The 21,746-nt window shown below is 47.7% G+C and overlaps 1 protein-coding gene across 2 annotated transcripts in view; it reads left to right on the top strand.

The window, feature by feature from the left end:
• STX8 (syntaxin 8) overlaps positions 1–21,746 on the top strand; it is a 254,100-nt gene that overhangs the window by 15,162 nt on the left and 217,192 nt on the right. For both annotated transcript variants that reach the window (XM_053892661.1, XM_019413453.2), the window contains exon 4: positions 9,825–9,935. In XM_053892661.1, the coding sequence (XP_053748636.1) occupies positions 9,825–9,935 (111 nt within the window). The remainder of the gene's footprint in view (positions 1–9,824; positions 9,936–21,746) is intronic.

The following is a 21,746-nucleotide window of genomic DNA, read 5'->3' on the forward strand; positions in this document are numbered from 1 at the left end:
CGCAGGGCTTGAACTCACAGACCGGGAGATCACGACCTGAGCCGAAGTCGGACGCTCAACCGACTGAGCCACCCAGGTGCCCCTAGAATTTTTTTCAAATCTTTTTTTAACTTTTATTTATTTTTGAGAGAGATAGAGCATGAGCGGGGAAGGGGACAGAGAGAGAGGGAGACACAGAATCCAAAGCAGGCTCCAGGCTCTGAGCTGTCAGCACAGAGCCCGACGCGGGGCTCGAACTCATGAACCACAAGATTGTGACCTGAGCTGAAGTCAGATGCTTAACCAACTGAGCCACCCAGGCACCCCTAAACCAGTCCTTTAAACCTGAGTTTTTTGGGCTTGAAAACTAGTCTCAAACTGGTCTTCTCTCATCATTTCTTCAATTGTCAGCTCATACAAAAAAGCCAGATGTTGGTAGCTCAAGAAATGGTGATTATTGCCTGATTTTAAATGGGAGAAGGTAGGAATATTGCAAAATTATAGAAATTGTTTTAGAAAAATTATAGAAAAATTATAGAAAATGTTTTAACAATTATTTTCTCGAAGGGCAACCCCCTTTATGCTACCAGGGAGGTTCATTTAGATTAATCTCGTGATTTTCCAAATATTCAATTATTAACACGCTAAGGTTACAAGTAGAAGTTTAATTTCAATAAACAACAGGGGCCTTTTTTTTTTAAATTTTTTTTTTTTAACGTTTATTCATTTTTGAGACAGAGAGAGACACAGCATGAATGAGGGAAGGTCAGAGAGAGAGGGAGACACAGAATCTGAAACAGGCTCCAGGCTCTGAGCTGTCAGCACAGAGCCCGACGCGGGGCTCCAACTCACGGACCGCGAGATCATGACCTGAGCTGAAGTCGGACGCCCAACTGACTGAGCCACCCAGGCGGACAGGGGCCTTATTTTTTAACACGGTTGGAATATTCTTTAAAAAGATTTTTTTTAACGTTTATTTATTTTTGAAAGGGGGAGAGAGAGAGAGAGAGACTGTGAACGAGGGAGGGGCAGAGGGAGAAGGAGACACAGAATCCAAAGCAGACTCCAGGCTCTGAGCTGTCGGCACAGAGCCCAACGTGGGGCTCGAACTCGTAAAGTGTGAGATCATGACCTGAGCCCAGGCGCCCCAACACAGTTGGAATAGTCTGATACATTTACTTTGTAACTTTACCCTCTATCTGGTATCATTTATTACTGCACAGTATTGTAAAAAAAAAAGTTTTTATTTTATCAAAATCAACGAGTCCTGCTATGTAGACCTCAGGTAGTTTCCAATCGGCTTGGCTATTTTCTCTACTTTGAGTACCAAGTGTCAGGACGTGTGCGTGTGAGGTAAGGTGTGCAAACTCATTTTGCTGTTACCTAAAGCATGTGTGTTAAAAAGGTAACTAAATCACTGCTTCACGGTATAATATTAACAACTACCGGCTTGGTAACTTCCATAAACATAACTTATTATTATTCATTTTATAATATTCATGTGCTCAACTATAGGGCAAAAAAAGAAACAAATTAAGAACCCTTCCTTTTTCACTGTTAGTAATTCCTGCTGGTTATTAGTTATAGAGAAGCATGTGGCAGTAATAATGGACTTGACTTTGTTCTAAATGCCTTCAGCCAGACCATCTTTTGAAATCCCTTAGACTTTGGTTTTGTGGTCATCTCACAATTTGCTGAATGAAGCACTAAAAATCTCTAAAAATATTTTAAAATATTGAGCAGAGTTAATAAATACATTATGAAAGTACTTATGGATGTTAATGCAGATAATTTAGAATTTTGTAGGACAAAGCAAAAACCCAACTGGACTGTAGCAGTATTCTTTCTTAGGTATTTTTTCAAATGATTGGGTCTGTTTCTACTCGAAACATAACCCTTACTAGGACAGAATTCAGATCACCCGCCTCATGGGGGCGCTCAAGACCTCTGTATTTTCAGGGAGACCGTTTCTGCTGATAGAATGGAAAGGAAGTAGTTTCTCTAGTATGAAGGCCTCTTGTTAACTCTTTCTCTGTTCCTCACATCTTCCCTTCCCTTGACCTTCCTGTTCGCAACTATTTCAAATAATTCCATAGCAGTTCTCCTCCAGATTTAAGATGTGTCAGGTGGCCACTTGTGAGTCCTAATAACCTCGTATTATTAGTCTGTGTTGGTGGCTCCTTATTTTCTTTACAAAAAAAAAAAAAAAAGGTAGTGAGGCCAGGCCAACCTTTGCACCCCAAGTCAGGGACGGAGCTGGAAAAAAAGTCCTGCATCCCAGCAGGGGAGTGTTTTACACCGAGGAGAGGAATCTGAGAGCTTAAGTAACTTGCCCCAGACCCCACAGCCGGGGTGTGGAAGAACTTGGACTCAGATGCAGGGCTGTCTGGCCCCAAAGCCAGTTGTTTAAAAGCTGAATTCTACCGTAGTAGAAATAACACAGTCATCTGTCACCTGGCCTGTCTTCAGCTAGAATTCCCTATTAATTGGCATGTTGCTCTAGTGCCAAAACAAATCCTGTTTATAATGCAAATCCTCAGGGCCCTCCTTAATCATCAGAAAGATTAAACAGTGTTCACTGCGCTTTATTAGGTATACTTTATGATGTTGTAATTCTTAGAAAATTTTTTGTCCGTAAATCGCCAACAGAGTGACAGTTTAAGCCTTTCTTTTCTTGAGGCATAATTAATGCCGGGTGACTTTTTTAATGTGAATATTCGAATACCACATTCCCTTACCGCGTTGGGTAGTTGAGAGTTTACAGCACTTTACTTTGTAAATTTATGCGTTTGTGAAGTTTTCCAAAGAACACCAGGGATTGCCAGAAAGATAAGTCCTATGCACGTGCCTTCCAAACAGCTAAATTCATGGAGTTAAGGCCTGAGACATTGTTGCTCTTTCTTGGAAAAGTATTTTCTCCTGGCAAGAAGAGATGGGAAGTTAAAATGAAAGTCCTGTGCTTTTGAATCGGTTAGTTTGCGATTCATAAACTAAAGTCCTGCAGCCAGAGAGTTTCAAATTGCTGAAAACCATTCGTTTCTGTTCACAATGCTTCTTGGAGACAGGAGCGATTCACTGCTTCTCTGGTTGAGAAAAGTCGTGTGCCACGGGAGGCTTGTATGTGAAATGTCAGGTAGTAGTAAAATTATTCTTAGACTTGGCCTTACGCGAGCTCGTCTTTTTGTTGGGTTTTCAAAGGCAGCATCTTTACTAAGTTAAGGAGAATTTAAAAATCTCTTTACAGAGGGGTTCAGTATAAAAAGGTATTCTGGTGTCTTGGGAGAAGTCCTATAGAAATAGTTTTTCAAAAGTGTAAATAACTTTTTAATTTATTTGGAGAGAGAAGGAGTGAGCAGGGGAGGGGCAGAGAGAGAGATGGGGAGACACAGGATCCCAAGCAGGCTCTTCTGTGCTGGTAGTGGGGGGCTTGAACTCACCAACTGTGAGATCACAACTTGAGCCGAAATCCAGAGTCGGATGCTTAACCGACTGAGCCACCCAGCACTCCTACATAGCTTTTCTCCGCTTTGTCTTTTTTGGGGGGGGAAAAAAAAACTAGGAAGATAGGTAGATGGATAGATGGTTGCAGTGATCACCATAACTGAATGCGGATGTTGAGGGGCTAACCCGGTAAATTTTAGGGAGTGCCCCTTGTGGTTCTCACACACCCTACTTGTTCGTGACAGTTTTCACCGAGAAGAGCGAGGGTAAGATCGTGTTTACGTCGGTAGGGATTTTCTTCTTTATGCTCTCTTACGTTCTTTCTAGTTTTCCGTGTTAAAAGCTCCTTGCTTTGTTACCACGATAATAAAAATAGATGGTAGTTTGGTCTGCTGTGGTTTTTTTGAATATCCATACCTGGCAAAGTGTATAATTGGCAACTTTTACGTAAGTCTCCTGCCACCCCCGATTTGTTTGGACACTTTTCTGCTCCATGAAGTCCAAACATCTGGGCACCTTTGGTGTGGCGGGAAAAACGCTGGCTTTGGAACCAGACGGAACTGAGACTGAGGGCCAGCTCTGCCCCTTCCTCAAGGCCAGAGAGCAATTTAGCCTGTCTAGACCCTCTACTCTAATCTAGAGTAGAATTAAATGTGCTCACCTTGCAAGGTTTGTGTAGGAGCTGGAGGAAATCTATTTATAAAGCACCCCACTGGACTGGCCCCTCATCTTGGTGGGTGTTGAATAAAAGGTAGCTTTCAACATTGACTGTGTGACCTTGGACAAGTTACTTAATCTCTTGGTGCCTTGGTTTTTGGTTTTTTTTTGTTTGTCTTCTTCTGTGAAATAGGGCTAACGAAAGTACACCTGGATTACAGAATGGCTGCTGAGGGTTAAAGAACATTCACAGAAGGTGCTTTGCACGTAGTAAGCCCTCCTTGGAGATTAACTGCTGCTTAGTCTTTTGTTGCTGTTGTAAGAAGTCCAGCTACCATGGGGGGATTCACAGGTGGTCCTTACAGAGCCTACATTCATGTAACGAGGTCCTATCGAAGCACACAGATAATGCTAGTATTAAAATATTACTTGCAACCTGTGATCGGTGCTTCGAGAAAGCTAAGGACCCAGCCTGGAACATCATAAATACTCAGTAGAGTTTGTTAACTTTAAAAGGAAAGAAAAAAGGAAGAAGTAGTACGGGAACCAGAAAAAGTCTGGCCTCAAGGACTGTAGACCATCCTCTTGGGGATCTGCCGTTATGGCACCAAGAAAGAATTCCCTACACATTTCTCCCTTCTCCAGAGCCATTAATTCGCAAGCAAAACTTGCCAGCGTTCTTTTTTTTTTTTTTTTTTGAGTTTGTTTTTATTTATTTTGAGAAAGAGAGCGGGAAAGGGGCAGAGAGAGAGAGAGAGAGAGAGAGAGAGAGAGAATCCCAAGGAGGCTCCGTGCTGTCAGCACAGAGCCCGACACCGGGCTTGAACTCATGAATCGTGAGATCATGACCTGAGCTGAAGTCAGACGCTTACCTGACTGAGCCACCCCAGGCGCCCCAAAACTGGCCAAAATTCTTAAGCCTTCTACCAAATAAAGAGAAAATCAGGGTGCCGGAGTGGGGGCGGGGCACCCAGTGGGACCAGCAACACCTCTGCTAAACCTCATCTTAGGTTTAAAGTCCTTACCAAGAGCTGGAGCCTTGCTCCAGGAAACACGAGCCCCGCTTTGGGGGAACCCCGCTTCTCTCCCTCCCCCTCACTCGCGCCCTCTCTCTAAAAAAAATTAAATTAGGGGCGCCTGGGTGGCGCAGTCGGTTAAGCGTCCGACTTCAGCCAGGTCACGATCTCGCGGTCCGTGAGTTCGAGCCCCGCGTCGGGCTCTGGGCTGATGGCTCGGGCTCTGGGCTGATGGCTCGGAGCCTGGAGCCTGTTTCCGATTCTGTGTCTCCCTCTCTCTCTGCCCCTCCCCCGTTCATGCTCTGTCTCTCTCTGTCCCAAAAATAAATAAAAAACGTTGAAAAAAAAAATAAATAAATAAATAAAATTAAATTAAATAAATAGATGAAGGACTTATCAAGTTTCTGCAGAGAGGCTGGGCTTCAGCCTTTGGTAGTTAGTGAGTACCGGTAATATGAAGTCCGCGTCTGATTTCATAGAGTCTGACATCTCCATGACGGGGCTTTAGTTACATGTAAAAAACCAGCCTAGCCGTTGACAAGGAACTATGGTTTTGTCTGTTCTCTGACCTTCCTTCGTTGGTTATACTCCTCAGACTGGTGGAAAAGGAGGTCCCAGCTCTGGCCACCGACTGTGTGCCCTCTTTCCTACCCTCACTCCTCCCAGCTGCCATCAGTCTGCATGCATGTAGTATGGTCATTTCTGGACGATTCTCGGACCTCTTGTTAACAACAACCCCTATATAAGAAGCGTGCTATGCAGAAGGGCTATTAATCTCTTTCTCCTTTTACTTCCCTCCCCCCCACCCCTTATGCCGCATTCTCTCAGTAGATTAAAATAAAAATGAAACAAAGAAGGAGGGTGTTCCTAATTGGTGCATTTTCCAGCTTTTCCACATTAGCAGGAGGTCCCCGGGAAAATTCTGAATGGGTATTACTAGTATTGTTAATGCTTTCAACAGGATGCTGGGAGGTGCCTAGGTTAAGTGGGGGCAGTACTGGGAGTGCCAGGGTAGAGAAGCCCCCGGGAGGTGTGGTGGTCAGGTCCAGCACGATGTGGTGGAAAAGCCCTGACCTAAAGCAGAAAGAGCTGGGCTGTAGGCCTGCATGGTCATTAACCAGACGGGTGACAGCCACACGGGGCCGGTTTCCTGGTCAGGAGAAGCCGGAGAACCCTCACTGGCTTAAGGGAGCTCTGAGGGTTCCTGCGACATTAACTGTGATTCCTGTCTTCAGCTGCTAACCCACAAAACACAGTCACCAACTTCTACGGCTCTTGAAACTGATGTTCCTTAATGAAGCCCATTCTTAACCAGCTTAATTCTGTAACCAGTGTCTGCCAGATTTTAAAACCTGTCTTTCCTGTGTTTATTGTAAACAGCACCTTCTACCTGTATACTTCTCATTGTTGGTTTTTCCCAGTGATACTTCCCACCGCCCCCTCCCCCCCCCCACCCCCCCCCCTCCCGCCCCTAATCCTCTCCATCATCTTGTTGTTCATGGTCAATGATGTCGATGGCCGGTGCCTGTCATCCCAGACTTTTCTAGTTTCTAGGCATGAACAAATATACGTACATGTAAATATCAATTCTTTTGACTAGCGAGGGATCATACCATATATATGGTTCTGAAACTTGTGTTTTTATTAATTAGCATGTGACAGGCAAACATTACAAAGTGAGATTCCATGAAAAGTTAAGTCCCCCTCACATCCTGAATCCCCCAGCTCCCCCCTCCTCACAGGCAGTTGTCTGTGTATCCTTCCAGAAGGTTTCTGAGTATATACAAATGTATATGTGTCCAGCTGAGTGTTTTTAAATTTTTTTTAAATGTTTACTTATTTTTGAGAGACAGAGACAGAGTGCGAGGGAGCAGGGGAGGGGCGGAGAGAGAGGGAGACACGGAATCCGAAGCAGGTTCCAGGCCCCGAGACGGTGGGGCTCGAACCCACGAAACGTGAGATCATGACCTGAGCCAAAGTCGGGTGCTTAACCGACTGAGCCCCGCCCCAGGCACCCCTACATTTTGTTATTTAGAAGGCGGTCTGGTAAGTGGTTGGACTTGTTTACAGCCCCACCAGGAATAGCAGAGAGTGGTGCCTGTTTCCTCTGCCCTTTCCACAACTTCCCGGTCAAAATTCCTCATCTGATAGGCGGAGGTGACATTATGTTTGTTTGCGCTTCTCTTACTAACGTAAAACTGAATGTTTTTCAATGGGATGAGAATTACTACTGTTTCTTTTTTCTGTGCTCCCTTACGTCTTTGCCTTTCTTTCTCGTTGTTCGCCACTGTGCGTTTGTCACTTGCAAATTTATTTCGCAGACATTTAAAATTTCTGTATAGTCAGATTGGTCTTTTCCTTTCGCGGCCTCTGTGTTTTCACTCTTGACGAGAAAGATTTTTTCCTACTCCGAGATGATTGAAAAGTTCCCCTATGTCTTCTCTACTGATACTTTTATAATTTGTTTTTTATCTTTTAATCCCTGAGCCAGGGGAATCTGTGCTTAATCGTAAGAATGAACTGTAGTTCAACTTCCGTTTGCCTGGGTGGCTCGACGCTGAAAACCACAGATTGCCGGAGAACAGAACCCAGGACAAGGCGAGTTAGCATTGGGATATAATTCACAATTCCCCAAATTAAAATGCCCGGTCTGCCGTGTACAATTCACGCCCACAGCTTCTGTTTCCCTCTCCCTCCCCCCACCACACACTTCTTTGGGACAGAAGAAAAGCCTTCCGCTTTGTTGCCAATTTGCCACTAATTGAAACACATTGATATTTATTCTTGGTGTTGAGATGATCAAAAGGCTAATGTTTGGCCTTCTTATTGGCACGGAGGAGGTATTTCAGCCCGCTGTTTCTTAGTTACAGTTGCTACTTGATGGTGTCCAAGTGGGGGTGACTGCAGGCAAGTAGGAAACGGAAAAGCCGCGGTAGCGATTTTCCTCGGGGAAGCCTGAATTCTGGATTGTTGAGAGAATCCGTTTAGTTATTTATTTATTGTTATTTTTTTTTAAATATCTAAAGCCGTGGAGGCTGTTTAGCCTCATTGGTTTGGGGACTTACGATTTTACCGATTACCATCTTACTGGGGAACTTCTTCAAGCGTTTTCTAAAAAACTTTTTTAAAAATTAATGATGATTATTTTAGCAAGCTAGCTCCTTCTATCCACAATAGCAACCAGCGTTATAGATTCCCTGGGCCATGGTTTCGCTACGCCAGCCTCCCCCAGCCCAGGAAACGATGATGCTATCATTTGATTCTGCCAACTTCCTTAGAAATATTTTGGGCGTCCGTGCAGGGTTTGATGCCCCTGTTTGAAGTAGGAAAGTGTCACTGGATCTAAAGCAGCCGCCTAATGCCTTACTGTCACCAGAACTAGGTAATGTGGCCCCGGCAGCTCTGAATTGCCAGTTTCAGGTCTAATAAAACAAAAGCCACCCAATAAAAAAAAACCCTCAAAGCCAGATAAAATCCACTGTGCTGGGGATGGCTTATTTTTGTACTTACTCTTTATGTCTTGTGTCAGGTATGTCCTTACAGAAGTATCCGTTGGGGTGCCGAGTGGCTCAGTCAGTTGAGCCTCCGACTTCGGCTCGGGTCACTACCTCACGGTTCGTGGGCTCGAGCCCCACATCAGTTTCTGCCCTGATAGTGCGGAACCTGCTTGGGATTCTCTTTCTCTTCCTCTCTCTGCTTCTCCCTCGCTCTCTCTCTGCTTCTACCTCTCTCTCTCTCTCTCAAAATAAATAAACTTCAAAAAAAAGTATCTGTTAGCTTTCTCCCATTGTTCTTTTGATAGCCGAAGTCTTCCCCATCAACGTTTTATTTTGTTTTTAAACGCACGCACACGCTCACTGGCGCTCAGCCTAGAAGAACTTGCTTAACTTGCTTCAAGAAAGCTAGTACAGAAAACTCTGGATGTAGCCCTGACTTGTTATTTTTTTTAGCTATAACTTGTGAGTTGTGCCGGAAGAGGTGTTAGCGATAATCTGGCGGTCCATACAAAAAGACAGAGATCCGCAAAAGAGAGATAACTGCTTCAAGGTTGCCGATAACAGTCAACACAAGACTAATCAGCTTTGGACTCCCGGCTTAACCCGCTCACTAGGATAACGCAGTGAAATCCGAATCTTTCCTTGTAGTTTTCTTTAGAGTTTAAGGCTCATGCATGCGGTGTGCTTAAATAATGAGCTGATGGGGGCACCCTTTACAGCAAATCTGTCACATAGAGTAGCACTTTTCAAAATGGATTCCAGGTGTGTGAAGACACATTCACACGGAAAAAAGAAGGCAGTATTGAGAACCCGGCTCATTTTTTACAGGGCGTCTTGGGGGTGCTAATGTCTAGGCAAACACCCTTGAACACTGACACCTATAACTCAACACCCGAGGAATTCCTGACTCAGATCGCTCTGTTGACGGGAATAATCATTTCGGCGTTGGTCACTGGGAGGAAAAATAATCTCTACCTGCCGCGTTGCTCAGCGGCAGCTCGGTGTCCGTGGCCGCGCGAGTCCTCAGCTATGGTTCTGTCGAGGGCCTTTACTTGGGAAGTCTGTGGTGTCGAAGGTCAGAGCGGGAGGAGGAGGAGAACGGTTCAGGTCTCTTCTGGCCAGTACCGGTCAGAGTCTGTAATCGTCACACCTGGCCTGGGAGAGCTCGCTTAATAACACGATAGGTAAACTGAGGTAATTCACCCACCGTTGGACCTTAACGAGATGTGTGCAGAACACAGCTTGAAGGAGACCGGAGACAGAACCTTCTGGATGAACTCATAACCCGGGAGAGGCTACTTCTGGCATCCTTTAAGAACGAGGGGGCAGAGCCCGATCTCATCAGGTATGACATTTTCCTTCACGGGGATTACGTGGTTGGGTGAAAAGCGTTCTTGGCCGAGATCACGGATGTGTTTCCCGAACGGCTCGATTTAACTAGTAAAATCTATCCCGCCCCTTTACAGCGTTTGCCATGTCATGGTCTTTCTCTTTAGCGTTCTTTAATTTTCTGGATTGAGTAAGCCAGGTATGTTGGGCAGATCTCATCCTGAGGGAAGACGGTTTGCGTGGAATACGGACCGGGTCGGAAAAGTTCCTTTGCATCCTCTGCTTGTGCTTTCTGCCACGTGAGCTGTCTTTTCGGCTCCTGAAGTCACGTGTTCACCTGGGTGGGAAAAAGGCTTCCCCGTGTGTGTGTTTTCACTGGCACGTTTGGGAAACTGTGTCCTAGCGAGACTGTGGTCCGTGCTCACGAAGGTAGGGGAGCACGGCCGTTGGATCCTGGCCCGTTCTGTGCCGGTGAGTGATTCCCACTCCGTGGAGGGGACAGCCGCTGTCCACCCAGCTCTGTTGAAACACCCAGAGGAGCAGGCCAGCTCTCCAGGGTTGGGGTTAACGAACCCTATGTGCTTCCCTCTTCGGAACTGTCCACACAGCCCCCCTTCCAGAACTCCTGTAACTTCATCGTGGGAACCATCACGATGGTTCGAGGAAATGAACTTCACGTAGAAACTCGCCTCTCTCCCTCTTTGCCACGAGGGACGATGCTTTCGTTCTGCGGAGTGGCTTGCTTCTGCTTAGTTCCTGGGTAGGAATGACATGGCTTCTCAAGGGCAGTGGTTTTTGACCTTTGGCCACGAGTTACTGGGCCCTGTGTCAGACAATTAAATCGAGGGGGCGCATGGAGGGTCCCAGGTAAGTACGATATGCAGTCAGGATTGCAGACCACTGCCCTGGGGTAAGCAGAGGAGAAGGAAACAGTGTCCTGTTGGCCCCAGGCCTTGGGAGCCTGTGACCCAGGGACGCAAGAAAGAAACGAAAGACAGGAAGCCGAATGGAATCCTGAGTTGTTTCTGTGGCGAAATAAAGCCCAGGAGTCAGGGAGGGAGGAGTCATGTCCCGGGCAGGGTGTGTAAGAAGCCAGAAGTGGGCCAGATAGCTCTCTGGCGGTGTGCGGTGAAGAAGGCGGTGATCCAGGGCTGGCGAGACAGAAACACATGAGCTGGGGATCCGTGGGGCACAGTCAGGGCCACCTGTCAAGAAGCGCGTCTATGTCGGAGTCCAGAAAGTAAACAAAGGTGCAGCTGGCAGAGCCAACCGGAGAGGCGATGGGCGGCATGTAAATACCTCTGCTTGGTGGTCCAGCAGGTGGACCTTCTAGGTCTGCGTTTCTTTCTTTCTTTCTTTTTTTTTTTTTTAACATTTATTTATTTTTGAGAGACAGAGAGAGAGCACAAGCAGGGGAGGAACAGAGAGAAAAGGAGACACAGAATCCGAAGCAGGCTCCAGGCTCCGAGCTGTCAGCACAGAGCCCGACAGGGGGCTCGAACTCACGAACCGTGAGATCATGACCTGAGCCAAAGTTGGATGCTCAACCGAGTGAGCCACCCAGGCACCCCTAAAAAATTTTTAAGTAGGCTCCACCCCCAACATGGGGCTTGAACTCACAACCCTGAGATTAAGAGTTGCACGCTCTACTAACTAGAGCCAGCCAGGCCCCCCTGAATCTGCATTTAAATTTAAAAAAAGGAGAGAGGGAGAGGGAGAGAGAATGAGTGGGGGAGGGGCAGAGTGTGAGGGAGAGAGAGGATCCCAAGCAGGCTTTGCACTGTCAATGTGGAGCCCAATGCGGGGGCTCGAACTCACAGACTAGACTGTGAGATATGTATGACCTGAGCTGAAATCAAGAGTTGGACGCTGAACCGACTGAGCTACCCAGGCCCCCGATGCAGAATCTGCATTTTAACAAGATCCTGGGGATTTGAATGCACCTTACAACTTGAGAAATATAGCTCTATATCTTCTGTTCTCTCTTTTTTTTTTTTTAACGTTTATTTAATTTTGAGAGAGAGGGAGAGAGAGCATGAGCAGGGGAGGGGCAGAGAGAGAGGGAGACAGAATCAGAAGCAGGCTCCAGGCTCTGAGCTGTCAACCCAGGGCCCGATGCGGGGCTCGAACCCATGAACTGCGAGATCATGACCTGAGCCAAAGTCGGACGCTTAAAGCGACTGAGCCACCCAGGCGCCCCTATCCTTTGTTCCTAATGGTGGCACTGGGCATCTAAGTTACCCAAAGGGCTTGTAAAAAACAATAAAGAAGAGAGAGACACAGAGAAAGAAGAGGAAGGAAATACAGGTGGCAGGGCCGAATCCTTGCAGAGTCTGAGTGAGTAGCCTGGCCTGAGGCCTGGGTAGCCGCGATGGGGGGCGCACTTCTCAGGTGCGTCTAACAGGTGGCGGGGAGGCCGCTGCCCTGTGTCCACCCGCGGTGCCAGCTGAAAGCTCGAGTCTGCCACGCACTTCCCGGGTGCCGGGCACGGGCTGAGCACCTCGTGTGTGTTTGCTCAGGAGGTCCTCGTGACGTCCATTTTACAATGGAGAAACTGAGTTTGGAGGGGTCAGGTAACTGGCACAAGACTCTGAAGCTGACGGGTCTCGGAACGTGGACCCAGATGTGAGCGCCGTCACACGTGAACTCGCAGCCACCGCAGTGCGAGAAGTGCTGGGCCCGGCCCTGTTGCTCGCTGGTCTCCCGGGCATCTGGGCTTCGAAGTCACTGACCTTGGGGTGCAGGTATGTGTGCCGCCTCTTTCACTGCTGTTACGACAAGGTGAGGCGATCGGTATGTGAAGGGCTTAGTGACGCAAGATATTCCTCCTGGCGAACCGTGCCGCCATCAGGCCTGGAGGAAGCGCCTGCTGCTGCCTCCTTCCCTCCCCCTCGCGAGCTCCTGCCCCCCCCCCCCCCCCGCCCCAGGCCTCCCCGAATGACCTGTCTTGTTCCAGGGAGCCCGCCCCTTCTCCCCTTCCAGATCTCGCTCTGTGTCCCCTTCCTCCGTGCCCTGCTTTTTGCCGTCTTACCCGCGGACAGTCGCAGGTTAACTCTCTCAGCGGAATCCATGGCTGCAGGGGCTTCCCCTCTGGGGGTTTGTCCACGGAAGCCTCCTGAAGCCCAAAGCAGATTGACTGTCGGGAGAATTTTAGCAAAGCTGGTGAATTAGTGTAGAGGCGTTGGGTCTCAGAGGCCTTCCGCGACCAGTGCCCCTTCCCCGTCCCATGGTTCAGGCTGAGCCACATGCTGGGCCCACCCGTGTGGCTCGGAGAGGAACGGTTGGGGTGGCTTGGGGACAGGGAGGCCACACCAAGGCGGAACCGTGAAGCAACGAAGGCCCAAGTCCTCGGGGCTTGAAGTCACTGAGGCAGCCGGCCAGGCTTATTTACACACGCTCGAGATGGAACCAAGGGAAGTGTAGATGCCGTTGTGTCGTCGTAGCTCAAGGAACGGAAGTCCGGAATAGCTCGGACTAAGCTTCCAGAAGCATTCTGTTGAAAGGTGCGTAAGCACCGTGGGGTAGAAGGGACTCCTGAGGAGCGATGTGAGGAAGGTGCGAATGGATGGGACGTTCCGTGCCAGGTGGCATGGGGGCTAGCCAAGAGAAGGAGGCAGTGTGGCCCTGCTGACCTCCAGGAGAAAGTCAGTCAGTACAGGTAAAAAGAGGGAAGCTTATGGTGGGTGGCCTGGGAGGTGGGTCGCTGGGGAATCCCTACGGGGCCCAGATTGCTGTCGACCCACCGTACGCGTGCACCCTCCTGCAGGCGCTTGCTAGGGCTGCTGCGGGCACAACACCGGGGGCTCAGCTACCAGAAACGTCCTTCCTCACGGTTCTGGAGGCTGGAAGGCCAGACCAGCATGTCACTGGCAGTGTCGTGCCCCCTGACGGCCGTGACGGAGGGTCTGTTCTAGGCGTCTCTCCTGGCCTTTTAGGTGGCCGACTTCTGTCTGAGTCTTCACGCGGTCGTTCCCCTGTGAGCACACGTCCCCCTGACGTGTCTGAGGTCTGTGTGTCCAGCATCCCCTCTTCTCATAAAGATGACCCGGGGCATGTTGGATGATGGGCCACCCCAACGACCCCATTGTAACTTAATGACCTCGTTAACGGGCCTGTCTCCAAATACTGTCGCGTTCTGAGGTTCGTACCAGGGGTTAGCACTTCAACCCCGATTTCACAGGAATTTTTTGCGAAAATGCACGTCCCTGTGACATCCCAGGAGAACCTGGTCGATGAGAGGATGCGTGCTGGGTAAGAGCATTCTCAAATATTATGTAGGAAAATCCTTGGGAAATCTGCTTTCGGGCCACGAAATGGGCACGAGACAGCGCTGACCCGACCCGCTGGGAAGACAGCGCCGCCGGGGACTTACTGGAGACAAGAAATGGGTCTGTTGGCGAGCGGAGGAACGAATGATTGTCACAGTCGGGTGCTGGCAGTAGATTGTCATCACCCGGAAGTCAGAGTTTCTGGTCTTTGATTTCACTCGCCTGGCGACAGCAGAGTGTTATTTTTGCCCTCTGTACCCCTAGTCCCCACGCTTGAGGCCTCCCCTTCCACTCCCAACTTCTCGTACCCCGGGAACTCCTTCACTGGCCTTCGGAGGCTCTGAATTCACATGTAGACGTAACCAGGCTGGATTCACAGTTCAACTTGTCCTCTTGCGTCCTGACTGTCAAGGCCGCCTGGTCCTTTCTGATACCAGCCGTCAGGGACCTTTCGGCTCTGTCTTTGGAGGGACCCCGTTCCCTTCCCTGCCGGTCCGTTTCTGTGACACACAGCTTCCTCAGGCCTCCCCGCGGTTAATTCCCGGTCCTGGGCTCCCCGGCGTCCTTTCCTACTTCTCTGATCTCTGGATTCCTCTGGCATTTTTGTTTGCTTCTGTCATTCTTTAATAAACCAGCGGGAGTTGCTTTGTTACCTGGCGGGGGCGGGGGTGGAGGCTCCGTGGCACATGTCTTTGCCTTAGGTCACGACCTACGGAGATGCGCTGGCCGGAAAGCCTTATCAGAACCTTCAAATGTGATAGACACGCTCTCTGCGGCACATGTTGTCATTAATGCCAGACTGCCAGCACGGCGCATTCCCTGTCGCAGACCTGGGGCTAATCGGCTTGCTAATCAGTGTTTCAAAGCCCCGTGATGACCGGCAGCCAGAGTGAGGCATCGGTTTGTCCCATCAGGACTCACCGGGAGCCCGTGGAGCCCCTGCCTCTCCCTCTCCTTCCTGTTTCCTTTGTGTGACCCCGCTCCTCTCTTGCCTGCACCCGAACCCTCGGCCTCCTCTCTCCCGGGGGCCCCCCCACCCCTCCCTCTCCTCCTCTTCCCCCTTCCTCCTCATATGTGGCCTTATTAAGGAGAGAAGAGTATTGTCAGACCGCGGTTGGGATTAGCATTCCCCTTACACAGACATTGATGTGGCGATCACGCAGTTGAATGTGCGGCTGTCATGTGATGCGATCTTAGCTGCACCTTACGGATTACCGATCATTATTTTAAAGCAGTAAACCTTGATGGGAGACGGCGGGCTAAATAAGCGATGGTTGACTGACTTAGGGCCTTTGGAAACTTGTTAAAGAAGTCTCCGCGTAACAACGTCTCCTAGAAGATAAGCCTCGACTTAGAAGGACGCTGCTTTAAAATCCTCCTGCCCTTTATACTCGAGAGCATTGCTGAGTCTCACCATTAGTTAAATCTTTGTCTGTAGAGGGAGAGAAAAACAATCATTGCATACTCCACTGCTCGGTGAGCATCTCAGAGATTATGTGATTAACTCGGCTGTAGTGGGTGGCTAATTGGCTAAGCTTTAGTCTTTACACCAGCAGCTATATTGAGGATTATAGGAAGTAGGAAGTTATTTAGACGTCGGGATGGTAGCTGTGTGTCAGGAATGGCCTATTAGGAAGGAGCCCAGTTGCTAAAGTCAAAAGGATGATGGTGGAATGTTCCCATTTTCTTAGAGTGTCGACGTTAGGCATTTGATGTCAGGTATCTTCCTTTGAGCTATTAAAAAAAAAAAAGAAAAGTAATGTTACTTCCAGTGTGTATTTCATGTCATTGTATCGGAAACCACGGTGGACAAAAGAAAAATTTACATTCACTTTTACATGAAAAGCACCCCTCCCCCATTTTAAGCCATTGAATGTTGGGTTTTTATGACTATTATTTTTAATGTTTTTATTTATTTTTGAGACAGAGACAGAGCATGAGCAGGGGAGGGGCAGAGAGGGAGGGAGACCCAGAATCCGAAGCAGGCTCCAGGCTCCGAGCTGTCAGCACAGAGCCCGACGCGGGGCTCGGACTCATGGACCGTGAGATCATGACCCGAGCTGAAGTCGGCTGCCCAACCGACTGAGCCACCCAGGTGCCCCTATTTTGTTTATTTTTTAGAGAGAGAGAGAGAGAGAGACAGAGTGTGAGCAGGGGAGGGGCAGAGAGGGAGGGAGACCCAGAATCCGAAGCAGGCTCCATCCAGGCTCTGAGCTGTCAGCACAGAGCCCGACGCGGGGCTCGAACTCATGTACCGCGAGATCGTGACCTGAGCTGGTCAGACGCCCAACCGACTGAGCCAGCCAGGCACCCCTGTAACTTAATTTATTCTTTAAAAAAAATTTTTTTTTAATGTTTATTTATTTTTGACAGAGAGAGAGAGAGAGAGAGAGAGAGACAGAGCATGAGCGGGGGAGGGGCAGACAGAGGGAGACACAGAATCGGAAGCAGGTTCCAGGCTCCGAGCTGTCAGCACAGAGCCTGACACGGGGCTCGAACCCACATACTGTGAGATCATGACCTGAGCTGAAGTCGGACGCCCAACTGACTGAGCCACCCAGGCGGCCCAAGATGTTTTATTTCAAATTACAGCTTGAGTTATAAGAAGGATGATTCATATCTGACTCCACTTAGATTTCCTAAAGAATCATTGCTTGATATTTTATGTTGCCTAAAGTTATTAACACATGAGCAACCCCTACTTTCCTAAAACTAGGAATAGCTAAAGAATGCATAAGTAATATATTCACACGGATGAGGAATTTAAAAAGCATTTGACAGTATTTGGTGACAAGCCTCTCTCCCACTGTGTTCCCCACTTCTGGACATAAATATCAGTGTTAAAAATCATTGGCATATCAGGGCTCCTGGGTGGCTCAGTCAGTTGAGTGTCCGACTTCGGCTCAGGTCATGATCTCACGGTTCATGAGTTCAAGCCCCGCATCTGGCTCTGTGCTGACAGCTCGGAGCCTGGAGCCTGCTTTGGATTCTGGGTCTCCCTCTCTCTCTGCCCCTCCCCTGTTCACCCTCTGTTTCTCTTTCTCTCTCGAAAATAAATAAACATTAAAAAAAAAAGTCATTGGCATATGCTTCTGAAGTTCTCTGAAGCATCTACCAGCAAATATGAATATTCCTTATTTCCCTCCGTCTTTTACGCAAATGGTACATACTATTCTGCAACCTTTTTTGGTCACCTGATCAGATGTATTGGAGAGCTTCCCAAGGTAGCAGGTTTTTGTCATTCATTTTGATAGTCTTATAATATCTTGTTATATGCATGTACCATGATTTCTCTAACTAGCTTTCTATTAACAGATGTGTGTTTCCAGTCTGTTACGCATATATTTTATATGTGTGCATATATTACTTAGTACATAGATTTCTTCTACAAAAAAATGGTGGTGAATAACGTTACATATAAGGGAGTTCCCCCGTGTGAACATCTGCCTCTAGATAGGTTCTTAGAAGGAGGAGGGCTGGGGTGGGGATGGGATGGGGTGCGCCTGGGTGGCACAGTCGGTTAAGTGTCTGACTCTGTCTCAGCTCAGGTCACGATCTCAGTTTGTGAGTTGGAGCCCCGCATTGGGCTCTACACTGACAGCATGGAGCCTGCTTGGGATTCGGTCTCTCCTTCTCTCTGCCCCTCCCCCGCTTGTGCGCACGCTCTCCCTCTCTCTCTCTCAAAATAAATAAATAAACTAAAAAATAAAATAAAATAATAAAGAAGTAGGATGGGCTGGGCCCAAGTATATGCACTGTGACTCTCACAGAACCAGCGTAGACTTTTATGTGAGTGCCCGTTTCCATCCAGTTTTCCCCAAAGACAGTGTCACTAACCTTGGTTTCCTAGGCCAGTCTCCGATATGAGGATTGTTACTTCCTAGTAGAGTTTTATGGCGCTCCTGTATAAAATCGTAACGAACCAAGGTTATCAGGAAATTCTCCTGTGTTTCTTTTTAGTGCTCTCACGATTTTATTTTATAACTGTTAAATATCTGATCCATCTGGAATTTAATTTGGTGAAGAATATGAATCCCACTTTTTTCCTACTTGGCTACCCTATTTTTTTTTTTTTTTTTTTTGGACTGTGTTTTTTCCTGAATGATCCATTTTCGCAAATTTTGAGATGGTGAGCGTTATACTATTGCACTGTGTATCTGTGTGTGTATTTGGATCTGTTTCCGGACTTTGTGATGTGTTCTGTGGTCTCTCTGACTACTCATGTGTTAGTACCTTTTGAGGCTCCATTGTAAGTTTTAATACATGATAGTCTCCTGTCATTATACTTCTTTTTTTTTTAAATTTTATTTATTTTAAAGAGGGAGAGAGAGAGAGAGAGAGAGAGAGAGAGAGAGAATATCTCAAGCAGCTGTTAGCACAGAGCCTGATGCGGGGCTCTATCCCATCACCCTGGGATCATGACCTGAGCTGAAATCAAGAGTCAGATGTTCAACCGAATGAGCCACCCAGGCACCCTTATGCTTCTTCTTTTTTTTTTTTTTTTAAGAGTTTTTTTTTTTTTTAAACATGAATTCTAGAACCAGCTAGCCTAATTTTTGAAAAGGAAAAGTAACTTTTTTTTTTTAATTGGCATTCCGTTAAATCTTGAAACCTTTTATCGTATTGAATCTTTCTCTCCAGGAACATGGGGTGTCTCTCCACCTGGTCAAGACGCCGTTCAGGGCTCTCAGGGTGAGCTGTGCGCATTTGTGGCTTAACGTATTTTTAGGTATTTTATGTTTTTGGTGGTTTCGAATTCAGTATTTCATGCCATGGTGCTTTTCGGTCATTGTTTATAGGAAGCTGTTCGCATCTGATGCCTGCTAGTTAGTATTCTAACCACCTTCTTAAAGCTCTGATTGTTTCCAGTCTTCCTGTTGGTCCCCTTGTCTTTGCCAGTTGTTATTTGTTTGTTTCCTAAGAGAAAGGAGCTTCTGAGCTTCCCAGTGAGTAGACTGGCTCAAAATAGAGCTAGGCTGGGCTTGCATCACATGCCGTGTTATGCCGAAAACTGTGGAAGAATAGAGTTGCTATGATTGGCTTGGCTCTGCTCAGGAGAGATGCATCCTTGAACCTAAATGGGGGATGGGCTCGTGCGCCCTGAGCGGTGGAGCCCTGAGGAGAATCAAGGTTCCGCTCACAAGGGAGAAGAGACTTGCTGAAGTCAGGTAGGCCCCCTGTAGCGACCACATCGGCCCTCCCCTACAGCTCTTCCCCTGGCGGTAACTTGCCACATCCTGAAGTCTCTTCTGACACCAGATGAGGAAGGTTCTGGAGCTCTGTGACCTCGAGTAGGACCTTCATCTCCTGTCCCTTCTCTTGTTCCTGACGTCCCAGGGAAGTGGTACCTCACGGGCCTTCTGGGTGATGTTAGTTAGGTTCACGTGGAGCTTAGATAATCGCCTTGAATCTCCAGTTCACTTTTTAAGGGAGCTGGGAAAGCCATCACTACCACCCGTCTGCACAAAGAGGATTGGGAGATAGGCTTTTGGAGTTCAACCCGTTTTCAAGAGTGACCCACTTACTCAGTGTCACAGAGCGGGTTTCTTCTGTGGGCAGAGGATCCCGTGCATTTCACGTTAGGTATCATTTAACTCTAGTTTGGACGCTCGTAGCTTCTGACCTTGTCTCCACATGCCTGACAAAGGCAGTGGGCTAATTTCATGCACGGACTGATACTTCGTATGACAAGAGGGAGTATTGACGGTAGGGACTGGCCTGAAAAATCCGGACTGTATGTTGCCTTAGTATATTTTTTCCCCCTCTGTTAACTACTGAAATGACAGCAGCCGTGCAGCGTGCACCGTGATCACGTTTCCTTGGGGAGAAAAACTGGGTACGTCATAGGACAGAGTAGATTTGTGACTCCCTTTGTGGTGGAGGCAGGCTGGTTGAAGGCTTCGGCCAAATTTTTGACCCTTTAGGATATTCTAGTGGTTTATGGGAATGGATAGAATTTTAAAAATAAAGACTTAATCTAAAAGTGGTGCATCACGGGGCACCTGGGGGCTCAGTCGGTTGAGCGTCCGACTTCGGCTCAGGTCATGATCTCCCGGTTGGTGGGTTCAAGCCCCGGGTCGGGCTCTGTGCTGACAGCTCGGAGCCTGGAACCTGCTTCGGATTCTGTGTCTCCCTCTCTCTCTGCTCCTCCCCTGCTCGGGCTCTCTCTTGCTCTCAAAAATAAACATTTAAAAAATTGAAAAAAAAATTTAAAAAATACAAGTGGTATATTATGTCATAAACACATTGTACAAAAAGAGTAATCAGGGAAAATCAGAGCTTCCTTCTACTTCAACAGACGTGAGTTTCCTCATTTCTTCCCCAGAGGCAACCACTTCGAACAGTTTTTTACGTGTCCTTCGAGAGAGACTCTACACGTAATAGAAAAGCATGCACACACCTCCAATCTCCCTCCCCACTCTTTTATTTTTAACATGAATGATAGTATAATATGCCCTCTTGACTCTGCATTATCTCTTCAGTTTCGCAGGATATCTTGGACAGTCTGCAGCAGAATGTTTAAACCAGTACCCTTAATCAGGGCGCCTGGTGGCTCAGTCAGTTCAGCGCCCGACTTCGGCTCAGGTCATGATCTCACGGTTCATGAGTTCGAGCCCCGCGTCAGGCTGTGTGCTGACAGCTCAGAGCCTGGAGCCTGCTTCCGGTTCTGTGTCTCTCTCTGTCTCACTGCCCCTCTGCCCCTTGCGCGCGCTCTCTCTCTCTCTCTCTCTCTCTCTCTCTCTCTTTCTGTCAAAAATAAATATTTAAAAAAATTAAAAACTATAACATTATTTAAAGAAATTAAGGAAAAACGAAACGATATGCTATGTTCAAGATGGGAACACTCAGTAGTGTAAAGACATCGGCTGTCTCCAAATTCACCTGTAGGTTCAGAACAAATCCACTCAGAGTCCTCAGCCAGTTTTTTATTTTGTCACTTAACAAGGTGATTCTGATGTGGCGTTTAATAATTCTTATGTGGCATTTAAAAGAGCCAAGGCAATTTTGAAGAACAAAGGGGCTGAGCACTCACATCAGCGAACGGGACTCTTACCATAAAGCTGCATTGTGGTTTTGCCCCCAAAGTAGGCAAACAACCCCAGTGGAAACAGTCCCGCATACACAGTGTCACTTGATTCTTGACAAGGGTGTGCTACAGTGGAGTGGAGAAAAGACAGTCTCTACAGTAAATAAGGTTATATCAGCTGGGTATGCATATGGGAAATAAAAGAATTTCAGCCTCTGCTGTCATTCTCCATAAAAATCTGTGCCAAGAGGATTGCAAATCTCAATGTGACAGGTGAAATGAGAGCTTGTGGAGGAAAACATAGGAGAATGTCTTTATGACCTCGGGATGCACAAGCCTTTCTTACAGGACACAGAGAGTAACTGTGAAAGAAACACACGGTAGGTGGGGCTTCCTTAAAATAAGAAATTCTGTTCATCATGGGGCGCCTGGGTGGCTCAGTCAGTTAAGCGTCCGACTTCGGCTCAGGTCACGATCTCACTCTCCGTGGGTTCGAGCCCCGCGTCGGGCTCTGTGCTGACAGCTCAGAGCC

Source organism: Panthera pardus, unplaced genomic scaffold, assembly GCF_024362965.1.
Source record: "Panthera pardus isolate Hobbes unplaced genomic scaffold, ASM2436296v1 HiC_scaffold_3, whole genome shotgun sequence".
Taxonomy (NCBI): Eukaryota; Metazoa; Chordata; class Mammalia; order Carnivora; family Felidae; genus Panthera; species Panthera pardus.